We start from the raw sequence: 25,773 nt of genomic DNA on the forward strand, positions 1-25,773 counted from the left end.
ATTTCTCAACGTCGGAGACGTTTCGCGGGTTAAAGCTGCGACTAACCTGAGGGGAGAGCGAATCGTTTGCGAAGCAGTCACGCGGAATCGGGCACCCCTGCGTGTTATTTGGTGTTCAACAATCGAACCGCACATTTTCACCATTAAAATATACATTAGCAGCTTTTCCCAAACCACTGTAAAGGAAGGCGATCCACACGATGAAGGAAATGATCGAGGACTATCTCTTTTGTATTTGAAACGCGCGTGCGTTCAGCTTGCTCCTCACAGCGAGACGCACCGGCCATATAATGTCGATTAACAAAAGCAAAGCCCTACAAGTGGTCCGGTAGCTTATATTGTGTTTTTTCAGAACCGACGTTGGTTCGTATAAGACGCCGTTTTGTCCGTCAGCCAGCCGCGGTTATTATTTCATCCATTGCTATTTTTAACATCATGATCTAACCGATCTCAGACAGCCTATTGCTAGCTCTACGAATACACCGCGGAGCTCAAAACCTTTGCAAGAAGCGTTTATTGTGGCGGATCTCTAGCCTGCAGGATTTTAAGCTCTCTTTCTCGCTTCGGCCAGGAGCTTGATAAAAAAAAGCTCCCCTCCCCCCCAGCTTTGGCGAAACAGGAACAACTTCTTTGAGAGCGAGAGGGAGAAAAAAGGGCTGCATAAGTTTGGGACGTCTTGGATCAGCCGTGTACTTCGCTTGGCCATTTCTAGTCCGGAGCTGAGATTTTTGTCACGCCGATTTTTTATCACAAGTTACGTCGGAGCCCTTTGTTCGCGAGAAGGGTCGGGCGTCCGGGCTCTCTGTGTTTTCTTTGGAAAATGGGATACCTCTAGGATTATAACCGGGGGAAGGCGCTCGCTCGTGGAATAACTTCACTTTTTTTCTAGCGAGAATGGAATTCGCGGAGGTCCGGGATTTCAGGCCCTGATTTACTCACGAATTGGAAATGCAATGGGAAAGCGCTTTATTGGGAATATTTGCCGTTGTCGCGTTTGCCATGGGTGAGATCTGTTTTGCTTTTGATTGCATTCTGTACTTTTCATGCATGCTCGATGGCCGGCAGTAAACACGTTTGGCCTCGCTCCCATTGAATTTGGCCATATATTTAGGAAACCCCTCATAATATCTCGTTACCTGAATTTAGATGTAGTTAAACTGTACATTTCAATAAACCGAGCTCGATTATATTGTGTACGATTTGGCAGAAGTTTTCTTTCGTTACATATGCATAGTAGGGCACGTAGAAGTTTTTGCAAATTCCATTATGGCTGGAGATGCTAAAGGAAACTTGTCGTTTCCCACACCGCCGTTTTCCCTTCATTTTTCACGTAGAGCCCGTTCAAACGCGAATACATCACACGATTCGTTAAAATCAAGTATTTCAACATCAACACACTTCTAAAACACGTGTATCTTTTATACCCCCATCGCTTCCATAACTTTCCTTCGTTTATTTGTTCTCGTTGGAGACTTACAAGGAAGTTCTTGAGGCCGCCGCTGCATGTTGTTACTCTTCTCTATTGTTAGACCCAAACGCCATTTACTCCTGTTACACTGTTGCTGGAAGCTCCGTTTTGAAATCTTTAAACCACCCGGTGTGTTTACGTGCGTCTGTCGACTGCGAAATGAAACGTTTTGTTGCGAATTGTTCTCCGTGTGCAGGTATCTCGGTTGGGTTACTTGAGAAAGGCCAGTTGGAGCTGTTGTGCGTGTTGGTGGTAGTTAACGCTGCCCGGGCCTGCACAGCAGGGTGTATCACAAATGTGCAAAAACAAAATGCAACGGAGGGTTTTGTTTTGCACAATCTCTTATTCAAAGGTTGCCATAATGTATCTTTATAGAATATAGAATTCCTCATGTCTCAGTTTTGCTTGATATGAGGTTATTGTAACAGTTAAACAACTCGTATGTAATATTGATATTTGCCCAAAAGATAGCCCATGCTTGCTTGGTGTGCTATGCGACGCATGGAGGTATAACCTGAAAATGCAAAATGGACATTACAATCTCCCTGCTTCTTTTACTTCTTGCAATAGTTATGCACATTAAAGACCAACTCTTTGCACGCATCGTGCATATAGTTAAAATCTTGGTAAACAAAAAATAGTAGAATTTTAGCGTTTTTACGGTGGTTAGGGCTACCAGATGGTATATCATGCTCTTGTTAAGGAGAAATTCACATTTGACCAATCACAGGGCAGGAATAACAGGCACAGATTTGTTCCAAAAAAGGTTTACATTGCACTCCTACAATATGTTGTTGAGACTAACAAATTACTCTTCTATAGTCAGGAATGACCTTTAAGATGTAAATACGCTGTAAAATGAATTCAATAAAAGTGTAATTGCAGAAGATTTGGAAACCTGAAAGGGCTACTATTGCTTTATTAATGCATAGCCATTTTTATTTGAAATGCTATGCTGAAGGCACATAAAGGTTATATTTTATACCATGTGTGCGTGTGTTATGTGCCCTGTGTGTTGACCAACTGCACTCGTACAATGTTTTCCTCCTCTGCTGAAGATGCTTTTATGAACCATGAATGTTTCTGCTAGATGCCTCATAACTGATTCAAGAAAGTTTTCTATTTTGCGAACCATTCAGTATGTTAAGAGAACGGATTACTTGTACCGATCCACAAACTGAGTCATGTAATTGCTGCTGCAAGTTCGGTTTCGTAATGAATTAGCATGTGCTTAACTTCATTGTAATGGTTGGAAAGGGTAAGGGCTTTGTTGGTACCTAGGTTTTTTCATTCATAAATACTGTTCGGTGGTCAGAGCTCAGTGTTTTAGGAAAATAATTGGAAGCCCAATTTTCTTTTTGAAGGGTTTCTAAAATGTTATTTATAGTCATGCACGGTGATGTGTTTCACCATGTGCACCACTATCTTCAAATAATGCTTGGCCATGTGTGGGCTTGCAGTCTAAAACAATGTTTCTGTTCCCACAGGTGTTTGGATAGAGTCTGTGGTCTCCGGAGCTCACTAATTTAATTGACGGAAGAAGAGGAGCGCACATTAACTTGCGCATACAGATTTACGGTGGAAATTATATGCACGCTCTTCAGATGAGGGAGAACAGGACATTTTGAAACCTGAGGGGTGTTAAAGGTAAGAAAACGTGCATGATGGACATGCACCATCACGTTTCGCACAAATATAAACAACAGGTATGCACATGAATGTGTTTGACTGTCAAGAAGGCATTACATATTTTTTAAAGGGGTCATATGGCGCGAATACGTGTTTTTCTGTGTGCTTTTAGTTGCCCATGCATTGTATTAGACACGTAAAATTTCAAAAATTTAAGTTAAAAACAAAATATGCATTCTATCTATGCTCACCAGACCTGGCTGAAACGCCTTGTGTAACCACACCCCCACAAATCTACGTCACTGTGGTATGATTTGACGAATACAACAAAAATGTATACACGCGTAAGGGGGATGTACCTATCGGTACAATTGCTTTGGAACCTGATGCTCCAAATATGGCAAGAGGCGTTACATTTCCGCCACATGCTTGCAGTATTTGAGTAATCCCTGTGCACTGGTTAACTGGCCAATCATGGCACACTTATTACATCATAATAAAACATCTCCGTGTTTCAGAGAGGTGGGACAAAGAGGAGATACAAACATGCACGGCATGTGGAAAATACAATGTTTTTGAACCTTAAATCATGTATACATTGCATTTAATCTAAAACACGATAATATTTGTTTTTAACCGTGTCATATGACCCCTTTAAACATGATATATGGTGTTGTGTGGTTCTGTTTGGTGATGTGACTACTGCGACAGAGTTTACCAGATTGATTGAACATTACGTTGTGTTATCAACCCTTTTATAGGTCTGGACTTCTGTGTTTCACTGACATGCAATAACACATTCAAATCGCTGGTCTACTTATTTTTGTTGTTAAGATGTTCCAAAGCTTTGAACTGAACTTTACTTGCTGCAATTTCAATTAAGTGAATGTTTATTTGAGTTGAGCTTGTGTTGTGAGGGTTGCCATTCTCTTGAGTGTTTTATTACTTTCTTTTCTAATATTTGTATTAGAAAAATGTACTCGCTTCTTGGCCAACTGAACGTGGCTCCAAAAGCACATCCATCCATCATTGAACTAATCCAAACGACTCCAGTGAGTTAATTTCATCTGAAGCGAAGTGAGAACAATTATTAGATCATTTATTATATCATTTAGAAAAAGTAAAAAAATGGTGGCGCTCAGCGATAACTTCAAATCTCATTGGTTCTTTGCGCTTAGAATATTTGATCGAATGGTTTTGTGCTAAGCTGAAGAAAGGAAATCATACATCTAGGAGATCAAGAGGATGAGTAAATTGAAAGAATTTACATTTTTGGATGAACTATTCCCTTAATTTGGTGACAAATGGCTTGCAAGTTTATAACCAGTTAACTGTGCAAGTTGCTGTATAATTTATTGCTCTAACACTTTTCAAAGAAAAACCAAGTCGTTAAAATAAAAATTATACAGTTTGTGGAGTTTTGAGTTTGCTTGTGTTTAAATGGCTAATAAAAAAATTAATTAAAGGGATGTCGTAGATGTATAATTTAATTATATGTACAGTCCAGTCTTAATGCATTCGTATATAAAATCACATGAACTTGGGGGCAGTTTTCCGAAGTAAATTTACATGTTAGATGTGTAGACAGAATCTTAAAATATACCAGTGCAATTGTTTTTTTGTCTTAAGATAAGGCCTAAGGTAACTAAGGCCTAGTACTGGGTTAAGCTTTCCCCTGTCCGTGAAACCACCCCATAAAGTTGTTCAGCACATGTCACGCAATGCAGAAATTATAGTTGTTGCTGCAAACATAATTTAATATTGATCACAGACGTCTCAATCATCAGAATTGCATCATTTTACACCTGTGACCCGCATAGGGAAAATAGTGAATGCTTATTTGTCTAAAGATATGTTTCTGTGACTATTTGATTTGAATTTGATAGTCTAGATCAATCGCTGACATTATTATTTTGCTAATGTATTCAGTTGTTTGTGCATTGATTTGTGGTTTGCATATCGTTTGCACTTCATATTTAAGGTTAAGTCTATATGTAGCCACAGTTCTTTATTTTGTATCTTTTTTGCCAAGGATATGCCATTAACCAGCGAGTTTCATTTATCAGTGACGATTCGAAACGTATATTTTAAAAGCTATGCTAAATGTCTCGTTTAAAATTAACCTTGAGGTTTAAATGAACAGTTTCAGAATTTCAATTCAGAAGAGCAGTTTTGACCTAAAACCCAGATTCTTGTTTTGCATAACATGGAAGCAAACAAGCAGGTTGCTTGTATAAAATCAGCCAGTTTCCCCTGGAGAAATGTAATTTGCATGTGTAAATGTAGCCTTGGCTTTCTCAAGCTTTTCTGAATGAGCTAAATGGGGGATTTACTTTCTTGAAAAAAATATTCAACATCATTTTGATACGGTGCAGTTGCGTTTATAGGGGGACATTGATGGATCCTCTTACATTCAATTATAGTGATTTTTTTCCCATGCAAATGTTTTTAACACCTGCGTTGCCACCCATTTGCAGCCTAGTTTTTGGCGTGATGCTTATTGAATGTTTTTGTGAGCAACATGGAAATGGTGAACAACCCCAGTGGTGGGAGAGTTTATGTTGGAAAAAATTGACAGTTGGTTTGTGGGTGATCTTCAGTCATTTAGCCTAGTTGGCTTCTGAAGCGATTTATGGAGTTCGCAAGTGTGTAGTGTGTTCAAATAGTGAAGCGTGATGCAGTCTTGAAATAAGAAAAGCAAGGATCTCTCTGCCCATATTGCACAGTTGACTGCATTTTGTTCATTGGACAAAAACATTGCTGTTTACAATGCATTTAATATATACATTTTATTTTTTCCGGTTGTGTGTCCTGAAAGACTTAAACCCAAAATGTGTTGCTAATGCAATGGTTTTCAGGGAACATAATGAGGAAGTTTGATTACTTTTATACATTGTGGAGATTTAATTAGCACATGCGACTAAAAGCTATACATTTTATACAGCATTTCCCATATGACGCATTTACTTGGGAGGTCCCCCAGATGAACTATCCCTTTAACTAGTGGATAAACAGTGCTTCCATGTCTTCTCTCTTTCCTGACTTGTGTGGTGTGAGTGGCCATGTGCGAATCCTCCTCTTCCGTATTCACATGCACTCTCTTCTGATGAGCTCCTTGCGTCCACAGGCACTTGCACTTCTTTGATTTTAAATGTTGATAATACCGCAACACATTGTTGAGAAAGGGTAAAAAGCATATAGCCGCTCTTTAATGTAGATATACTGTATTGTGACTTTGTGTGATGTTGCGTTTATTAATCTGCTGGTGGCGTTCAGTTGTAAAATACAGTATAATGTGACAGATCAGAGAGTTGAAGAAAAAACTGATATCAAGTGCTAATACGATGCAAACACAATGGGATGACGTCACAAATATGCGAAAATTAGTTTATGACATCACCAGCACCACATAAACTGGTTATGAACTGGTGTTCATGGGGTCTGTACTGTAGATCTTTATCGCTCTTCACTCTATTAAATGCAAACTTTTAGAGTGTTGCAATTCTCTGTATTTAGCTTTGTTTACTCTCGCGCTTGTCTTTGCACTGTGAGTCTGGCGACTCCACATGCGTCTCCCAGTAGCAGCGTGTCATATTATAAAGTCACGCTTAAAGTTAAACTTTACTAAAACTATTAACAGCTTTACAAAGCAACATGACTTCTGAAATACGTGAGAATTAGCTTTTTTATATATGCATCACTGCACCCCTGCACGAGCACTGCAGGTGAGAGGAAAAGCGCCGTACTGGAGCGGATCACGAAACTACAGACTGAAAGAAGGTCAAAAGAGTATTTGATTTGCCAATTTGTTATGGTTGAATTAATTCACATGTTTTCTTCATAATAACGCCAAATTTGCAGAGCGCTGTGTTAACCACACCTACTTATTTATATTCCGCGGAATACAAACGGTTGACATTTTAGTCTGCGTTAACGGATTATTCCATGATTCCACCATATATACCACCGGGCCTGTGGGGAATAACAGAATATTATGTTACAGTGGAATAAAATATAATCCGTCAGAGATTTTTCTATTCTGATTTCAGAATTACGCTTGTTTAGACAATGTCGGGCTGAGAACCAATACAATCTTGTAGCCAATCAGAAGTACAGTGCACAGAACGGACATTAGTCGAGCCGAGTGCTCACGAAAGCGATAGATGGGATAGGGGTGTGTTTGTTTAGGTGATTTGAGCATCAACAATGGCTGAGAGAAATCGGACACCCCGCCTTTAACTTTAAACCGTCAGTGCATCATAAAAATGTGTGCATGCTCTGGTCCGGATAGTAAAGTGATACTGGGGAGTGGGACAATAGCACTGTGAAAAAGACCCAGTGCGTGTTTTAATATATCTTAGTAAATCATTTGCTTCATTTTTTGATGGCTCATGCTCTACATGTTTTGACTGTTTGTGAACTCCCATTTTTCCATGTGTTGTGTTTATATATGGAGCCAATGATTAAATTACTACTATAGCTATTGTATTCTTATAGATTGAGTCACTTAATTTTGCTCTTATTATGCACCAGAATGCAGAATTTACCTTTAAAACATGCTAAATTCTCTTACAGGGGAGAATGCCCCCGGTCCCCCTAGAGGAAAATACCTTTAGCCCCCACAGTCTCCCAAAATTCTGTGGTACACCCTGTAATGCAATGGGGATCATGCCATTTTGGTTAAATGGGCCATGGTGTAGCAGACGGGCATGTACTGCGCTGCCCAAAATATTATTTATGATGTAAAGAAATGGGACATTTTTAGGGTTGGTTACCTAAACCTCCGGCGCATATGAGCGCTAGGTCTGGCTATTAGCGCAGGACTTAGACTGAACTTTGCCCTGCATGATACAAAATAAACGAATAAAGTAAAATGACCAAAATCATTTTTTCTGAGCTTTTCTGAACTTTATTAGTAGTTCATTGGTAATCAACATGCTGTATTCCCGTTTGTAAAAAATAATGATTTATTATCGAGTATTTTTGAAAATAGGTTTGAGGCGAGATCTGGTATAGTATTGTATGGCACAGCATTGTTACGCGAAAAAGGTAAATGTCCATTCATTTTAATATTTGTGGCCTGGGGTTTACTTGTTGTGTCCCTGCATTTCAGACATTTTCAGACCCGACACACACACACAGTGAGGGAAATATTTATTTGATCCCCTGGTGATTTTGTAAGTTTGCCTGCTTGCAAAGAAATGAAGGGTCTATAATGTTTATGGTAGGTTTATTATTTAGAAATACAAAAAAACTCAATTGCCCTGGGTCTGGAGCTCCCTGCAAGATTTCCTCAATGGGGTAAAGATGATCATGAGAAAGGTTAAAGATCAGCCCAGAACTACACTGAAGAAGCCTGTCAAGGATTTCAAGACAGTTGGGACCACAGTTAGGAAGCTATACCCCAATAGATTGAAATCTTGAACCACCCGCAAGGTCCTCCTGCCCAAGAAGGCTTGCCTGGCTCGGCTGAAGTTTGACAATGGACATCAAAATAATTCAGAAAAGGCATAGGAGAAAGTACCGTGAGACCAAAATTGACTCATGTTTTTGGAGGGAGAGAAATGCTGACTATGACCCCAAGAACTCCATCCCTACAAAGAAGCACCATGTTGGAAACATTATGCTTTAGGGCTTTTTCTCTGCTACGGGTACAGGATGACTTCACTGCATTGAGGGGCTGAGGAACGGGCCCTGTACCGTAAAATCTTGAACGAGAACCTCCTCCACTGAAGATGGGTCGTGGATGTGCCTTTAACATGACAGACCAAAAACGTATTGCCAAGACAACCAAAGAGTGCCTTAAGGAGAAACACATTAAATGTCCTAGCCAGTCTGTACACCCTAGTCCTATTGAAAATCTCTGAAGGAGGCTAAAACACCAATTTGCTGAGTGATAGCCAAGAAACCTCAAAGATTTGAAGTGGACTAAAATGTATCCTGACACATGTGCAAACCTGGTGACCAACTATCAGAAATGTCTTACCTCTTTGCTTGCCAACAAGGGTTTCTCCACTAAGTGCTCGGGGATCAAACTCATTTCACTGACCGAAATGAAAATCGGTTTATAACCTTTATATTTAAAAAGATTCAGCAGATTTTTTATATTCTGTCTATATTAGTTAAACATTCCATACAAATTATAGACCCTTCTTTTCTTTATATCAGGCAAACTTAAAAAAATAAGCAGGGGATAAAATAATTATTTCCCTCACTGTATATACATGTACAAGAAAGCAAAAAAAGCAATGGCTGCTGATGACCAGAGAGGAAACATGTGAATGAAAGATCTACCATATCAACAACAAAAATCTCATGGTACGAGAATATAGTCATCATTGTTACGTGAATATAGTCATCATTTTAGTACCATGTTGTTATCATTTGTTGTTACCAGTGCTGGATCATGGTCACAGTACTGGTTTATAAACGATTTCTTAATATCGCTAATGTTCTCCCATGTACTGCGGGTAGATGTACTAAAACTGTGCTGAAAATGTCCTGAAATTCAATTTGGAGTTGAAATGTCTAGATTACAAGTTTGAGTATTGTGTTAGCGTAATCATTGTCTTTTCTCAGACAGCGTTAAATCGACCCTCGCCAACTCTGTTAGCCAAATTATGGCCTGGAGCAAAAGAAAAGCGCAACGGCTCTACTTCTATTAGCCACATACACAGTAGTACAGTGCACACAGAGTCTAATCTTGAATGTATAACTGTGGCCCATTTATATCAATATAAAGTGGGGATTAAAGTGACTCAAATCGTTCGTTTTGTTTCTTGTTTGCCAACTGGAGTAATAATGGCAATTGTATCAGTATGGCTACACCTATTAGTTACCCAACATTATTATAGCGATTATTCATACGAACAAAAGGATAATTTTTTTCACTCCTTGTCATTGGATAACAGGAGTCATAACCATGTTTGTATTTGATCTTGCAGAGTGATGCTCTCAGTATGCTAGCATTGTTAAATGCAAATCACGTCCGCTGGGTGCTACGCTACGGCAATGAGCCTTTTGGTCTCGCAGTTTCTCATTGGTGACCAAGTAACCCTGTTTTGACACGGTCTTGCTGGCTTCTGCCCTATGGGCCAGCGAGTCATCTGCTTTGTCCTATTAATGTCAGCTTTAACCAAAACGCCTCAATGTTGAACCCAAAAATACAAATTCTCTCTTTACACCTTTGTTGTTCTAAACCAGTGTATGACTTTCTCTTCTGTGAAACACAATAGAATACATTTTTGAGAAATGTTCCGGACTCGAACCCGTTTCACCCACATAGGCACCAAGACTCAGTGTTTATAATTGCTGTGCCAATGCTAACACCAGGTTTATTGTGTACAATAAAATCATTCAGCATACTTAAGTGAGGGAGAAGAAGCGTGAAAGTGTTCCTCATTGTCTTAATGGGAAATAATCCCATGTGCTAGTGCTAACATCTTTCTCTTTTTTTTTAGCCAGCATGTGGTGCTGGTGTGGGGCATGGCTGACCCAAAGCGGTGTCATTACTCGGGCTTTGGAGTGTGTGTGTTCAACTTTTCAGCTTCTGTGGGATATGTAGAGGTCCAGCTGTGCCAACCTGCACCCACCAGGCCAGGAGCAGCGTGCCAGAGCATCTGCGCTGCCAGGTCATAAGTGTGTGTGTGTGCGCTTGTCTTTGTGCCAGCCTGCTAAATGGACCCAAATTTAACAGTGTCATTTTGTTGGAATTTTGTGTGTGTGTGTCCTGGAAGGTGGAATGGTGCATCTGTAATTTATACAAAACAGAAATGAATACATCATTGTGCCATCCAAGATGCAGTTCTCCCAGGCACACACATATTCTTTCACTTTGTCACACTTTTCTGGTTTGGTTAGTAGTTGATAAACTACAAGAACATCGAAGTGTCTAGTCGTGTCTGACATGCCAGTCCCATGTTAACATCGTCTTACAGACCCCTTTTGCGCCGACGTTACCTTTCCGTCACAGCATTAGCTGGTGGCAAAACTAAGGGAAAACTGGAGTCAGCCTATACAAACCAGCACATATTCGGCTTCATAAGGAGTTTAAAATATCATCTTGATGTGTTGTTTAGTGCCTCAATCGACAGAATACAGTCCCCAATTTGATATTTTAATACATACCTGCTGCCATTGCCAAACAAAAACACTGACGACAGCTGTATTTAAACACAATAAAACAAGCGGACTGAACAGAAATAGACATAAAAACTGTTAATAGTACTCGCACGCATCTATAGATGTGTACTCCGTTTATCTTTACTGCTTGGATTCTCTGTCTGTCTGGTAGATGTGTAGACGTCAGGCCACTGGAGGTTATCCTGTCAGTTCGTCCCTGGATCCATTGAGTGAATGTGTACAGGACGGCAAGGCTCCTTGCGTTAAAGTAAAAAATAAGTTAGACGCCGTTAAAATGCATAACATTGCTCACGTCACTTTTATACATTTATGTTTTTGAACCGTTAGCTTGGTTACCAACACTTCAGTACATAGTGGCACTTTCGTCTGTGAATATACTGCAAATGCTCTTAAGAACGCTGAAGACGAACAGAAATTAGATGGCCTATAGGCAACAGCTTTCTGCTTTGTGAAACACACACAACCACAATTTTTTCCAAAGAATACGTAATTAATTGCGGTTCACTTCCGCGATTTCGTACGATTGCATTCATATCAGCAGCGAAGCGTACTGGAGTTCACATGAACCGCACCCCTGACCTCCCTTTTAAGCGTTTATCGAACACGGGTGCGCACCCAAAGTGCTAGTGTGAAACCGCCCTAAATGTGTCTATTCTGTGTAGATGTCATTACAAAACTTCAACTATTGTTATAGTACATGCGTCTCATTTATAATGCCGTTTGTTGTATGATGACTGTCTAGATTGTCCAGCTCCAAACATGTACCACTTTAGTTATTGTTATTAAAGTTAAAGCTACATTATGAGCCTTTTGTCTACAAATTACTTGATGTTGAAAATATTGCAAATGTGCATAATGCAGTGGTTTGCAATATTTGAATTTATATTTCACTTAAATATAATTTAAATGTTTTAATACTCAAAAACTTAAAATAAAGATATTTTTTTATTTCAAATTCATTTTTTTGCCGTTTTGTTTCTTTGCATTTAAAAAAATGACACGAGGATAATAAAATAACATCATCCTAATTCTTGAATAAACCATTACTTTAATACATTAACATTTAACATTGTCCAAAGAGACGTAAATGTAAACAATGAAAGCAATTGGAACAACATAAGGACGACAGAATCCGTTCGTCTTCGATTCATTTGGCACCAGGTCTCACAAACTTGCTGTGTTGGACCTCTCCCCGTCCCGCCGCGTCAGGCTCTCCGCCGGGGACGGGCCCCCGATTATCCGTGGCCTATCGAACTTACCGGGGCGCTGTGGTATCGCTACCTTCAGGAGGGATTCCGACTTGGGGTGTTCAGTCTTAATCCCACAGACGGTAGCTCGCCAGTAGCTCCTCAGCAAAGCGCTTGAACAAAATGTCTCAACCTTCGGTTCCTCTCGTACTGAGCAGGATTACTGTCGCAAACAACACTGCATTAGGAAGGAGAAGCTAACCTGTCTCGCACATTAAACACGCAAGTATGATTCTCTGTGCATGCAATAAAAGTATCGCGTGAGCATGCTCTCCTTCTCGGCTTGTGTGTCAATGCATGCACACACGTGCACACACTTACGTGCCAGTGCACATCACCCCTCTCACCAGCTGGTCGTCTGACATCATGTCACCATGGCGCCAGGCCTTTGGCGGCCTGTAGAAGCCTGCAGCGCCATGCCAACAGCACGCACACACAAAGAAACAGGGGTTTAGTTTTGCATTTAGGGAGAGCGAACGGCGCTCCAAATCTGGAAGCCAAACAGGACAGCGTAGTACTACCGCACACACATACACGCACAGAGGAAAGCGTGTGATCCATGCCAGCGCTGGTCTCCGATCAGGAGAGCTCACTCCACTAGACAGACACTCCAATGAACAAAGAAACATACATGGCCAAGACTGGAGCTCTGCATCTAGAGGCCCGGTTCATTTGTCTGTGTTTTAGTTCGTAGGGTTCAGACATGGCCTGCCAGCTTATGTGTTTGGAAGACGTTCAAGCCCTGTTGACGAAACTGCTTCAGGCTTGATAGAAATGGGCATCAACGGACTGTAGAAATGCAAGATTTGGGACAATGATAAAAATGAGAAGATTTGAGAAACTCTCTCTCTCTCTCCCTCTCTCTCTCCCAACTTTAAAGTGCACATTTGTATGTGTTTTAAAACCTTTTTTAATTAATAAAATTGTGATTATTGTGAGTAATTTGATTTTACAGTTTTGAGTGCCAACTTTTTTTTCCTCTCATCTACACACAATGCCGACCCCATCCATCTCATGTCCTCTGTGTTTGGAAACAGTCTGACCCTGAATCTGTTATTTCCTGTTTTTAACTCTCATTCTTAAAACTGATCCCAGATCATTTATATAAATACGTCTTGTAATCTGTTCCGTTGTCCACGCTGCTCCCCTGAAGGGCGGAAAGCAAGTTAAATGTCAGAGCTTGTTACCTCTTAGGTTCTCTACAGTAAGTACGGTTACATTTATACTTTCTGGATGGTCGATTGTGCACTGAATGAGTTCCTGGAGTAGTGGTTTTATTTCCTCTGATGATAAGAGTGTTTGTGAGAGCCGTGGTACACTCGGGTTCAGCTTGGCTGCAAGATTAGAACTGATTTTTTTGTTTTAGAAGTACACTTGCAGTGTAGAAGAACTGAAATGGCAGCATTACTAGTAATGGTGTGTATGGTATCACCATTTTTCAGCTTGATTTATTTTGTTAGATTTAACATAATTTACAAAAGGAAAAATAATGCAGTCTGTAACTTTATTTAAATAAATCAATTACTGAGCAGTACATAAAAAAACAAGCAGTTTTCTTACCTTAAAGGCGGGGTGTCCGATTCTTTTACGTCAACGCGTGTAAAAATATGTAAAGGAACCTGTAATGTCATGTTTCAACCTCCGATGGCGATAAAGGGACAAAACTTACAGATTGACCGCGGGTTAAAGGGATGGTCCACCAAAAATGTTTAATTCATTATTTATTCTCCTTCATGTCATCACAAACCTGTATGACTTAATTTTACTCTACAAAACACGGAAGAAAATTTTAGTAACCAAGCAACATTGCCATCCACTGTATGGACCCAAGTTCACAAATATAGTATTTGTTCCCAAGGATGGAATCGTTGAGATCGCAATTGAGCTTTTCCCTCTCTTAGCCCCAGTCCCTCTCCTCACAGATAAACTGGTTTGTTTGAGCATGTATGAAATGCTATTGTGAAAGAAGCATGCAACAGAAGGTTAAGTTCTGCAATGTCTGTCGACGTCATCGTCTTCAGATGAGCAACTGGGTGTAGAGGTGTTTTGGACACAAAAGAACCTGTTATTTGAAGCAGCAATCTTGACGACACCCTATCGAAGTGTCATTTACGTAATGCTTTTTTTCCCGTTGTTGTGTGTGCTAGCAGTCGCCCTTTTAAATAGATGTACATGTTTTTACACCTTAATTTGTACACTTTTAGGTATAAAACATATTGTTAACATGGTTGTAACAAGCAGGGTGGATATATCTGTGGGGTTGAATGAAAGCAAACAAAAATTGTGAAAGCGATTGACAGAAATAAGAGTAAAAAAAATCTATAATCGTTTATCTTTTACCTATGCGTGATTGTGTGTCTGGAAAGTAAAAACAATTTTCATTTTCATATGTGTAGGAGAAATATTTCAGTAAGAGATTTCATGTTGCCTTAAGGTCATGTCTGTATGATCATGTTTATGCTGAAATAAAACCAAATGCTTGGGTTGGGGGATGACAATTGAAGAATCATGGCGCTTAATGTGGCATTTGTCATTGTGATTATGTTCATGTTTATTTCTTTCATTTTTTGCAGTATGTGACGACCTGTATTTCTTCTCATTCTGTTTGGCAGCTACAGAGTGATAAAAAAACCAAGCACACTAGTTAGACTTCATTTGCATCCTTTGCTTTCACAATTTGTTATCTGACTGTCTGGCATATATAGTTTGAAGTATAATGGAAAGCACTGTTCCAATAAATCCTTAAAAAGCTTCCTGGCTTTCTCCGGCTATGTGAAAAAATAAAATTGCCCAATGCGTCCGTTTTGTTCATACCTGAATCACTTGAATAGATATTGTGTAATGGTTACGGTTTCTTAGTTTGCAAGTAGGATATCTGTGGCTCTCTCTCTAGAATTTGAAGTGAATGTGACTTCCTGAGATATGCCCAATTGGTGTCGCATCAGGAAAAATAATTTCAATGTTGGAATGGAAACAACAAAGAAATGTGGCGATTTTATAGCTGTCTCCTATTTGATATGATGTAATATTCAGCTGAGACGACTGTTTGCCCTTTACACATTTATTAAAAATCCTCACGTCCGAGATGTGGCTTGGAGCACATCGATTGATACAATGTTTAAATCTGATCACTATATTATTTTTATATTTTTCTATAACTTATATTATGTTGTGCTTTTTGATGTCGCTTCACTGGACTTTGTATGAAATTGAGAGGGTTCAATCGGTTTACAACTTTTTGGAGAGGAAGCTGGTCGTTTTGAGAGGAAGTGACCTCATTGGATGATGAATCTTCTGATTTAGTGTCACCATAAAATCAAACCAATGCTTCGGTTGGTTTATGACCTACTGTGGAAATGACTGAGATTCACTCGGGGTCCCTAGTTGAGGACATCTTTTGTATTTTTAAACCATGGATGAGGAAAATCCGACTATATGTATGAAATTTGCATAGAGGTTAGAGGCTATTACACAGATGGAAAAAAGAAAGTCCTCTATTCTTAAACTAGAACAGTGTCTTCCCTCCTGAAATTCCCTTATTTTCCCTCCTGTGTTTTTCTTTTCTCGCCCTGGTCACGTTGTCTCTAACTTCTGTTGTCTGGTCATAGGGTATGAAGTTTGATTTTTATATTATTTGTAGTGATTTTGGAGGAGTGCTTGTGAAAAGCATGATGTGCTTACTGAAACGCTTGTTAAAGAGTCGCTGATGTAGTTCTCAAACTTTTCCAGTGTAAGTTCCCCTTGTGTAGGGTGTATCGCTTTGTGCCCCCCCAAATAAAGACTTATGATCTTAAACATAGGGTTTTAATGAAACCAAAAACATTTATACAATGCTGGAACGTAGAGTATTTTGGTTGGTGGTCTTATTTTTGCTGATGTTTGATTGGACAAAATGTATCATAAGTTTCTAGATTTCATAAATTGCTACAAAAGCGTGGCCCCCCTGGATCCTTCTTGGGGCCCCCTAGGGGGGTCACGGCCCTTGTTTAAGAACAGCTGAAGTAGTCGCTGCACTGTATGTTTCTCTTTTTTTTCTCTTGAGAGTTTTGGTTTGTTGGGTTTCAATGAAACTGTCCTCCCAATGATAAAAAGTTGCCATTGACTTTAAATCTGTAGCTCTCAAACTAATGCATTGCTGTGCAGTTTGAATCTGTACTTTTAAGATTAGCAAATTCATTTGTAATTTTTTTTAATTTAGATTTATCAATATAGACTGTTTGGTCACAGGTGTGCGTTTATAATCCTTTTACAATGGCTTTGAACGCTCATCCAGTAAGAACGAACATGGGGGATGCATACATATTTTGTTTTGTAATGAATGATAATGCACATTTCAAATCGATGCTATTTAATCTTTTTTATTTTTTGCCACTAGCATCAGCCATTCAAGCCTGTTTAATAAATGTCTGTCTATCTTTTTGTCTCTCTCTTTCAGATTGTTGTGCAGTTGGTGGCGTTCTGTTGCAGTCCGAGCAGTCATGGCCACAGCTATATCGTGACACAGAGGGACATGGTGAGTGCATCTCTCTTTCCTGACTGTGCCTGCACATCTCCACGTAGAACAACATTCCTTTAGCAGGGGTCTGCATACAAATAAACTGCATCGCTGTGAGGCACAAACACATCAGCGCCTTTATACAGCTGCTGAATGCAGAGAGCTTTAAAGGTGATGCCTCAGTTACATTTTGTCTACATATCTCACATAGTAGTGTCAAGTATGGTTCTCAGTATTGTGAGTATTGTTCTTAGACTAGAAAATTAACCAGTCTAATGATCTGGCGATGTTCCAATTCACTGAGGTTAAACAACCTGTCATCAGAACACATTGTGATGCCAGCTTTAATGGCAGTATCCAGTTTACATGTAGCTTTCGGAAGCCAACACCCAAGTCCTACTGAGTCACATTGCTTGCATGTGCTAGCACTGGAGCATCTTTAGAGATCAAACAAATGGAGGAAGACAGCCTGCTCAGTGAAGTCATGGTTCCACTTTTTTTTGACCAATTAGGAGTGTGTGCATCAAGAGGAGTCCAACAACTCATCGCTGCTACTTTTTCAATTTGTTTTTGCCTTGTTAAAGGTGTATCTCTCCAGTCCCTTTTCATTTTTCTCCTAGGTAGTAGTTAGGACAAGATGGTGCATGCTAACATGGTGTAGACTACCCTTAGCTGAGAACTTTGAGGGGGCCCTGTTGGTCGCCAGATTAGAACCAGTGGAAGAGTTTGGTTAGAGGTTGAGCTACTAAATCCACCGACCACTGACAAATGGGATAGATTGGTGTACTGTGGTTTAGACGTTTTGTTTTGATGTTTGAGTGTATGATTTGAAAGTATGATGATGTTTTAAAGTATGATGATGAAGTCATCTCAAAAAGACGTCTCCAAGATGCATGTGTGCCATCAGGGTAAAGACTAGCGTTTGTGTACAGGATACCACAGCTAGCATTAATCTTCGACTTAAGTGCTTGCCATTGTTTATACATTTTTTTCCACCTAAAGGCAATCGCTTTCAAGGTTATAGTAGCTCTTTTTCTGTACATAAGACGTTGTATGTGTGCGTTTGTGGCCTCACATCTTTTACACATACGTGCTTTGTTGTTGTGTTCTGTAAGTGGGAGCATTCAGCCCTTAAGCCATGCAAAGAGTTGAGGAAGCTTCACTTTTTACTGAATAAAGGTGGCGAGACCTCTGTCGTAAATGGCCCATAACACAGTTCATATAGTTGTTTAAGCCTCTTTCCGCATCCTTTTGACGATATGATTTAAGATGTTGAAGGTGTGAATTGCATGTTAGTTTTAGAATTTCTTGGCCTCTCTAACCCTTAAAATATATTACATTTTGTGTTCTCTCTTCATTCCAAAATTTGTTGTATAGATCATTTCACCTCTTTCTCGCTCGCTCTGAGCTAGACAGGAGGTGTGTTACAGGAAGTGGGACAGTTTGGATGTAAGGTTTTCCTCCAACACCACAGTTTGGCATGGTGTTAGGATAAGAAAAATTTCATTTGAGGGAACTATTCCTTTCCATTCAGCGTATTGTACATTCTGCATAACATTTCTGCAAAGAGGTTTCATAGAATCTGAGTGTGAGGTCTTGTTTATATTTGTACAGCTGAAAGACGCCAGAACGTTGCTATAGTTACTAGTGTGTCAATCATCACAAACGCAGACACACGGAACTATCAGGGCAGTCACGCCCTCATTTAATGGGGTTGCCAGTCCCAAAGTTTACACGTGTTTGTTTTATTCATTTTTCAATTAAACAGGAAAGCTATGTTATACTCTAAGCTCTTCCTAAGGCTGCTATCATTTATGTTTACTTTCTAAAAAGGGAGAGGATTATGTTATTATTGTCAATTTATGATTGTTTTCCATCCCTCAATTCATTAGGATATAAACACTGCTTTTTGAAATTGTGAAATAAATAATTCTTCCACGCTTCATATAGATCCTGTGATCTGTCATCGGTGATCGTATCGGCCGATACTGGTTCTATAGATCTGTGATCGGCCCAGAAAATCGTCATCGGAGCACCCTTAAATAAATTGGATGTGCAAATTGTGCGTGTAAATATATGTAGTGAATGCTAACGGCGCTCGCTAAACGGGTGGGCGCGGGTGTGTTTCTTAAGGCTGTTGTAGATCCGAGGCCTGTGGGTCGGTGGTTGCCTTGGCAACGGTGTCTGTGGGTGTGCGTGCATGAAGAGAAATGTCTCTGGCGGGCTGGAAGAGACTCGGCGGCCATGCCGATGCCATTGAACGCCATTAGAGTGCCGTACCGAATCAGCACACCAGCCTCTCACGCCACGCAAGGTGAAATCTGAGAATGTCAGAATGCGACTTCAGGAGGAGAGTCTGAGGAAACCATGCTTTAGTCCAGTGGTTCCCAAACTTAAAGAAAAGTAGCGATTTTTCCCACAGCACCCCAATCCTGATTTAACTAAATGTACATGCGTACATACATGTAAGAAATTAAATCCAGATTGCCAAACAACAAATTAAGTATAAAGAGCTGCATGAATTTATTAGAAATGCATTACAACATGAGGGGAAACAACTGATTCAAATGAACCTTCTGTCATTTACAATTCAATGACACATGTAAACAAATTTTATAGACTGATATGAACCATTTGCTGTGTGTAGGAAACGCTATTTATGATGTATTATTTTGTAAAAAATTATTTGTGCTGCGTGTGTTTTCCACTCACTTTTCTGACAAGCGTGACTGGCGCGCTCCTAGCAGAGATCTGTATATATTCTTAAGAGCATTTACAGTACATTCATTGACAAATGCCGTTATGTACTGAAGCTTGGGATCTTGGGATCAAAAACATTAATGTTTAGAACGTGAAGCGCAATGAGATGCCTTTGGCCCGATTAAAATTTCGCGTCAAAAGGGGGGCGACACTGTAGTGACGCATAATCAGTGCGACACGCTCTTTTTTTTTTTTTTTTTTTTGAGGACATGCTCATATGTTGGCGAGTTTCTTTTTTTATTAATGCAACTTTTTTTTTATTCATTGTGTTTGCACATTTTCATGTAAATGGTTTATGTTGATGCAACATATTTGAACCAGTTATTATCACAGATCTAAAGTCAGATATTGTCGATTCCAGAACTGAAAATGCTGAAATACTTCATATACGCAAACGTTTAGTCTGTTTGATAGTCTAATATTACATTTAGGGCCCCAAAATGGAGTCTAGGGGTCGAGTTAGTGCTGGAGTTTTTTTTTATGTGACGTGCTTGCTGTTAGCCTAGAGGGAATATGGGAGATGCTTACATCATTTGGGTATGTTGGAAGGCCTCCTAAATATTTTTGGGATGACAACGTAGTCTGACACTGCAGCTATTTCAGAGGGTGCTCACATCTTAACTGGAGGGAAAGCGCTTCCATATGCAAAATCTCACATTTGTGTAAAGAGAGAAGCGACTGAACATTTAAGAAAGGCGAGCTGAAACCCTCTCGTTTATACGTTAACGTACAAGCACTATTTTGAGACCAATTCTTGGTTTTGTGGTTTTAGTATGTTACTATAGTGACTGTAGATTTGTTATACTCTGGTGTTGTGGCGACTCGTGATTAAGCCCCAGGATAGGGTCACACAGGTCTTGGATCACCCGGACGAGGTTATGTTACAAATTTACCCAGACTGTACATCAAAACGTGTATATATAATTTTTTTACCGAGGAGTGATGCATACGACAGAAATCATACAGTTTAGTGATCATTACATGGGGAGTATTTATTCATTTTTATCACCATTAGTCACGATCATTCTGTCAGTTTTTTACTTCATTGAACTTTAGCGTATTCCACCTTTCAGCCAGGTATATTCTGACACTGTTGAGTTTGATGATTTATTTGTGCTTGCTACTTACACATGAATATTGCAACGATTAATGGTTAATCGCAAAATGCAATTTTAATATAATTCATCATATAGCTCTATTTTGACTGCAGAATTACACAACCGACCAATCGTTGTAACAAGTTTTCTAAAGACCTGTAATATTACTGTTTCTCCACACAAGCTGTCCTCTACTTGTACACTAGACTAGAGTGAAAAAGCATGTCAACAATTTGACACAGTAAAGTGTTATACTATCTGGCCAGTGCATGAAATATTTGAATATTTAGTTTATATATGAAATATAATGTGCAGTCTGTTAGGATCTATTGTGTTCTTGTCCATAATGGTATAACCCATCAAAGCATGGACCTCAATCGAACATCTGCGGTCATTTCTAGCATCAGGATGTTTTTGACTAATAATTATTCTCCATTCCTTGTTCTGTTTTTGCACACATATTATGTGTGTCGTACAGTTCCATGTGAACGGTCCTCTCCATTTGATGTTCTGGTGATGACTACAGAATTATCCAGCAATCTTGTCTATCACATGCCTCCATGCAAGATGTTATATGACTTGTTTTTTTTGTTTAACAAATTGGCCTTGTAGTCACAACATTGTTCACCATTAGAAGGTGAGAAAATGTAAAATTGTGAATCTGCCAAGCAGGCTGTCCGCCAATACTGATTGGAAACTCATTCTCAAGACGGCCACTGCTTGGCAGATTCACAGTTTTACATTTTCTCACCTTCTAATGGTGAACTTCACAATGTTGTGAAGTGTATCTGAAGTGTTGTACAGATTTATGTTCGCTGTCTGACTGGTATTTTAGGAAGCTAGTCTAGGTTTTGTTTGGGATGGATTTATTTATTCTCGAAGCGTTACTGTGTTTTTGTGTGTGTGAGCATTTCTAATATTTTGACTCTTGCAACAGATTTTTCCGGATGTTTTTTTTCTGGATAGCCCAGAAAGAAAATTCTTCCATTTATTTACTCTCATGTCATTTTAAGCTTGAATGACTTTCTTTGACAGAATGAAAAAGATATATAGAAGAATCTTTGTAACCAAACAACATTGGCCCCCTTTGACCTCAAGTGTATGGGCACAAAACCATTTTCTCAGATTCTTCAAATTTTTATAAAGAGTATAATACAGGTTTTTTTAGACATGAGGGTAAAAAGTAAGTCTTTTGCCGTACTATCCCTTTAACTTCTCTTTTCTTTTATTAGAATCAAATGTAATCTAAGCAGTCACTCGTTGTTCTAAACAAAACCATGTTTGTTTGTTTTTGTGCGTAGTGTGGCCAGGGGCTGTGAGGGCTCCTCGGGGAGACTCCAGACAAGCCCACACAGAGAATGCTGGAGGTGCAGGAGGAGAGACCAACAGCAGCAGCCACAGCGACGGCCTCGGCAACCACCGCAGCTACTGGAACCGCAGGAAACGCTTCGGGCAGGAAGGAGAGGGCCAAAGAACGACAAGAGGAGGGCCGGGACAGCAGCAGCCCTGTCGCAACCCCCAACGCAGGGCCCCGGAGCGCCCGGGCCAAAACTACACCCACCACCACTCATACGCACTCCCACAGACATACGCCCAGTCCACACCAGCACTCTACTGCTCCTGCTTCTGTCGCCCCGGGACTGACGTCAATGCATTCCAGCAATCCCAAAGTGAGGAACTCTCCATCGGCTAACACTCAGAGGTGAGGAAAATGTGTGCGTTTCTGTATGAACTGTCCCATAAGTGCCTTGGTTTATGATATTTAGTGTCATTTGCTTAGAAATACACTGTTTACTTTAGGGTTGCTGCAGCTAATTGATAAAATAGTTGATGAGAAACATCATTATTGGTTCAGAATCAGCAAACCTCTGTCGGTGACTGTGAAGTTTGCACATTGTTGCAAGGACAGCATTAGGCAAGATGTGAATTAATGCTGCCTTCAAGTCAGAATATTATACTGTACATGCAAGTTTCGAGGTACCAGTCATATTTACAAGTGGGAAACTTGAATACTGCATTATACACATGTTGCTGTGTTGTGATGTCATACAAGTTGCATTGATTTGCCACTATTGAACTATTTACGATATTTTGATATCATGGTTATTGGCCATACCTATATATCGGACACCCCAGTAAACGGGATTGGGAAGAAAACACTAGAATTCCCAGGATTTTAGTAATGGGCTGTATAAATTGTGGCAAAAATATCCCCAAGAAACTGTTTTATTTGATTTACGCTTCTTCCGTTTAATTTTCTAACTGGAAAATGTTACATGTTGCAATAACCAATGCCCTACTTTGAGGTACGAGTTTCCCAAGAGTACTTCACGGCAGTTATTTCAATAAATTACAGTAATTATCATCTTCTTTAGACAATAAATTTAAGAAATAATGAACAGATAAATTGAGTACCAAATTGTTATTTGCAGCCCTTGCTGGGATTGTGGATTAATTATGAACATTACTACCTCTTATATTAAACCATTAAAAGTGCATGAGGACTTGTTGTAATATAACTTTAGTAAAGATCCACCACACCGGCAAATCATTTGCTGTCCATTTACTTGCAATTCCTACGCTTATGGTCTCTCGCACATGCAAACGTAATGGGGGAGCTGTGCCCTAAAGGCAGAATGGACCTGGAGAGGTTCCAGAACCTCATTGACCATATGAGAAACTGACCCACTTCAGCTCCGCTGCAGCTTTATGCAACCCACCCTGCCTGCTGGACGTCAGATCCAAAATGGCTGCCCTCGTTGACTCGCAGATCTGGAGTTGGTTAAGAAACCACTGCTGGGGTTCCTGGGAGTCCTTCAGGGAGCACAATGGCATAAACACTAATGACGACCCATGAATGTTTGGAGCAGTTTTCCGAAGCTGGGGTGTTGGGAACTTGAACGCTAATGTTATACCCCATTAATTCAGTATGTTTTCAATGGATGCGGAATACAAGCAGACGTTCACAACTGACCTACAACCACTCAGCCCTCATCCCATTGGCGTTGAATTGTTTCTAGGTAACCAGTCTCTGTAGACCCACGGCTTTGGTTATGGATGAGGGCTAGCGTGCAGGAGATCTGGTTTGACAAGTTTTTATTAAATATTAACTTGGTACTTTGTCAACAGAGAGCAGGGCAAGGACATTAGGTCGCCGAAAGTGCTGTTATTATGTCAACGATACACTTCCCTCCTATTATCCAATGGCATGGTTTCAGGGTGTGGTTGCCGCAATTGCTCTGTCAGCTCAAAAGGGGGCAAATATGACTCTGCTGTCTAGATTTTATTCAGTCTGGTCGCATGTTTTGGCGTGTTCTTTTTCTTCAGCAGGCGAGTTGACGATCGGTTGAAAATCAGTTGAAATGCCAAAAAGTCAGTTTATTTGTGTAGTTCGTTTTACAAGACTTATTGTTTTAAGGCTGTCTAACAGCAAATGGTACCTATTAGGATGTGTTTCACAGACAAAATAATCATATACAAGTTCTGAATGAATAAATAGGTGAATGAATGACCCATCAAGATCTGTCAAGATATCTTGACTAAAACCTTATTGGCGTGCGTCCAATGCACACAGCCTCTGCCCTTTTTATAGTAGCTTCTAGCTTGATTTAGATCTTGATCTTTCGTATCTTTCTGTTATCCGTTTCTCAGCAGTCCGAAATCCAAGCAGGAGGCCATGGTGAGGTCGCCACCCGTGATGTCCCCCTCCAGCGCTGCACAGATGGACTCTAAACTGCCCAACCAAGGAAAGCAGGGGGGTGCGGGAAGCCAATCTCAGCCCTCTCCTTGTGACCCAAAGTCACTGAGTGGAAGCCACACCCCCAAAGTTCCCCAGGGCCCTATAGGAAGTATGGGACTCAAAAATGGACAAGGCCTGAGTTCAGGCAATGGAGCAAAAGGCAAGATTAAAAGAGAGCGAAGCACTTCTGTGGAGTCGTTCGAACAGAGGGATGCAGGAACACCCAGCAATGAAGGGGACCAGAAAGGTAAAAAACAATTGTGAAAATGCTGTTGAATCTGGGCTCTGGTAACTTGTGTCTCATTCATTGAAAAAATGACTTAATAGTGTGCTATTAGAAGACCTCTGGGATATGGTGGTTTTAATCATCTCCAGTGTCTTGGTCAGATAATTATATTGAGCGGCGTCTTGTTGTAAAGATATTTGTCTAGAAGATTATGTTCATCTAGTGGCAGAGAAGTATGTTATCCATAGCATAGATGTTTCATTTTGAATAGGTTACCATTGAGCCTTCAAGAAATATACCACCATAATCTTAAAGGGATAGATCACAGAAAAATTCCATGAATTACCCTTCATTCTGAAGTCATTCCACAACCCTGAGACCTTTATTCATCTTAAAAACACAAATGAAAGTGATTTTATAAAACAGAAATAAAACTCTGTCGTGTACTCGCCCTCTTGTCATGTAAAACCTGAATGACTTTCTTTCTTGACCAGAATATAAAAGGTGTTTTAAAGAAAGTTGGTGGGTGCCAGTTATTCTTCAAAATATCTTCTTTTGTGTTCCGCGAAATAAAGTCATTCAGGTTTGAAATGACAAGAGGGTGAGTAAATGATGACAGAAATTTTATTTTTGTGTGTACTATCACTTTAAGATAGTTTTGATGAGGTCCAAGAGCTTTCCAAACCCTCATAGACAGCAACGCAGCGTAACTCAAAGCACAGAATGTTAGTTAAGACGTTGTTAAAACTATTTGTGTGACTACAGTAATTCAACTTTTATTTTCTGAAGCAATGACAATACTTTTTGGGCGTTAAAACACAGCTTTATTCACCAATTTCCTCTCTTATGTGTCAGTCTCCATGAGAGCTTGTTGTCGTGAGCACTGGCTCCTGCGTCTGCACGACACGCATGTATATTATATCTTAATTTGTGTTCTCAAGATGAAAAAAAGTATTACGCTTGTGGAATG

General features: G+C 39.9%; 1 protein-coding gene across 1 annotated transcript in view; it reads left to right on the plus strand.

Annotated features, from left to right (window-relative positions):
* The first annotated feature begins 486 nt into the window (after window positions 1–486).
* The window catches only part of bcl9 (BCL9 transcription coactivator), a 34,068-nt gene continuing 8,781 nt past the window's right edge, over window positions 487–25,773 (plus strand). The window contains exons 1-5 of the mRNA XM_079462435.1: window positions 487–1,003; window positions 2,956–3,115; window positions 16,922–16,999; window positions 22,140–22,540; window positions 24,490–24,824. Of these exons, the coding sequence (XP_079318561.1) occupies window positions 22,197–22,540; window positions 24,490–24,824 (679 nt within the window). The 5' untranslated portion in view covers window positions 487–1,003; window positions 2,956–3,115; window positions 16,922–16,999; window positions 22,140–22,196. The remainder of the gene's footprint in view (window positions 1,004–2,955; window positions 3,116–16,921; window positions 17,000–22,139; window positions 22,541–24,489; window positions 24,825–25,773) is intronic.

This window comes from Barbatula barbatula, assembly GCF_947034865.1.
Source record: "Barbatula barbatula genome assembly, chromosome: 8".
NCBI lineage: Eukaryota > Metazoa > Chordata > Actinopteri > Cypriniformes > Nemacheilidae > Barbatula > Barbatula barbatula.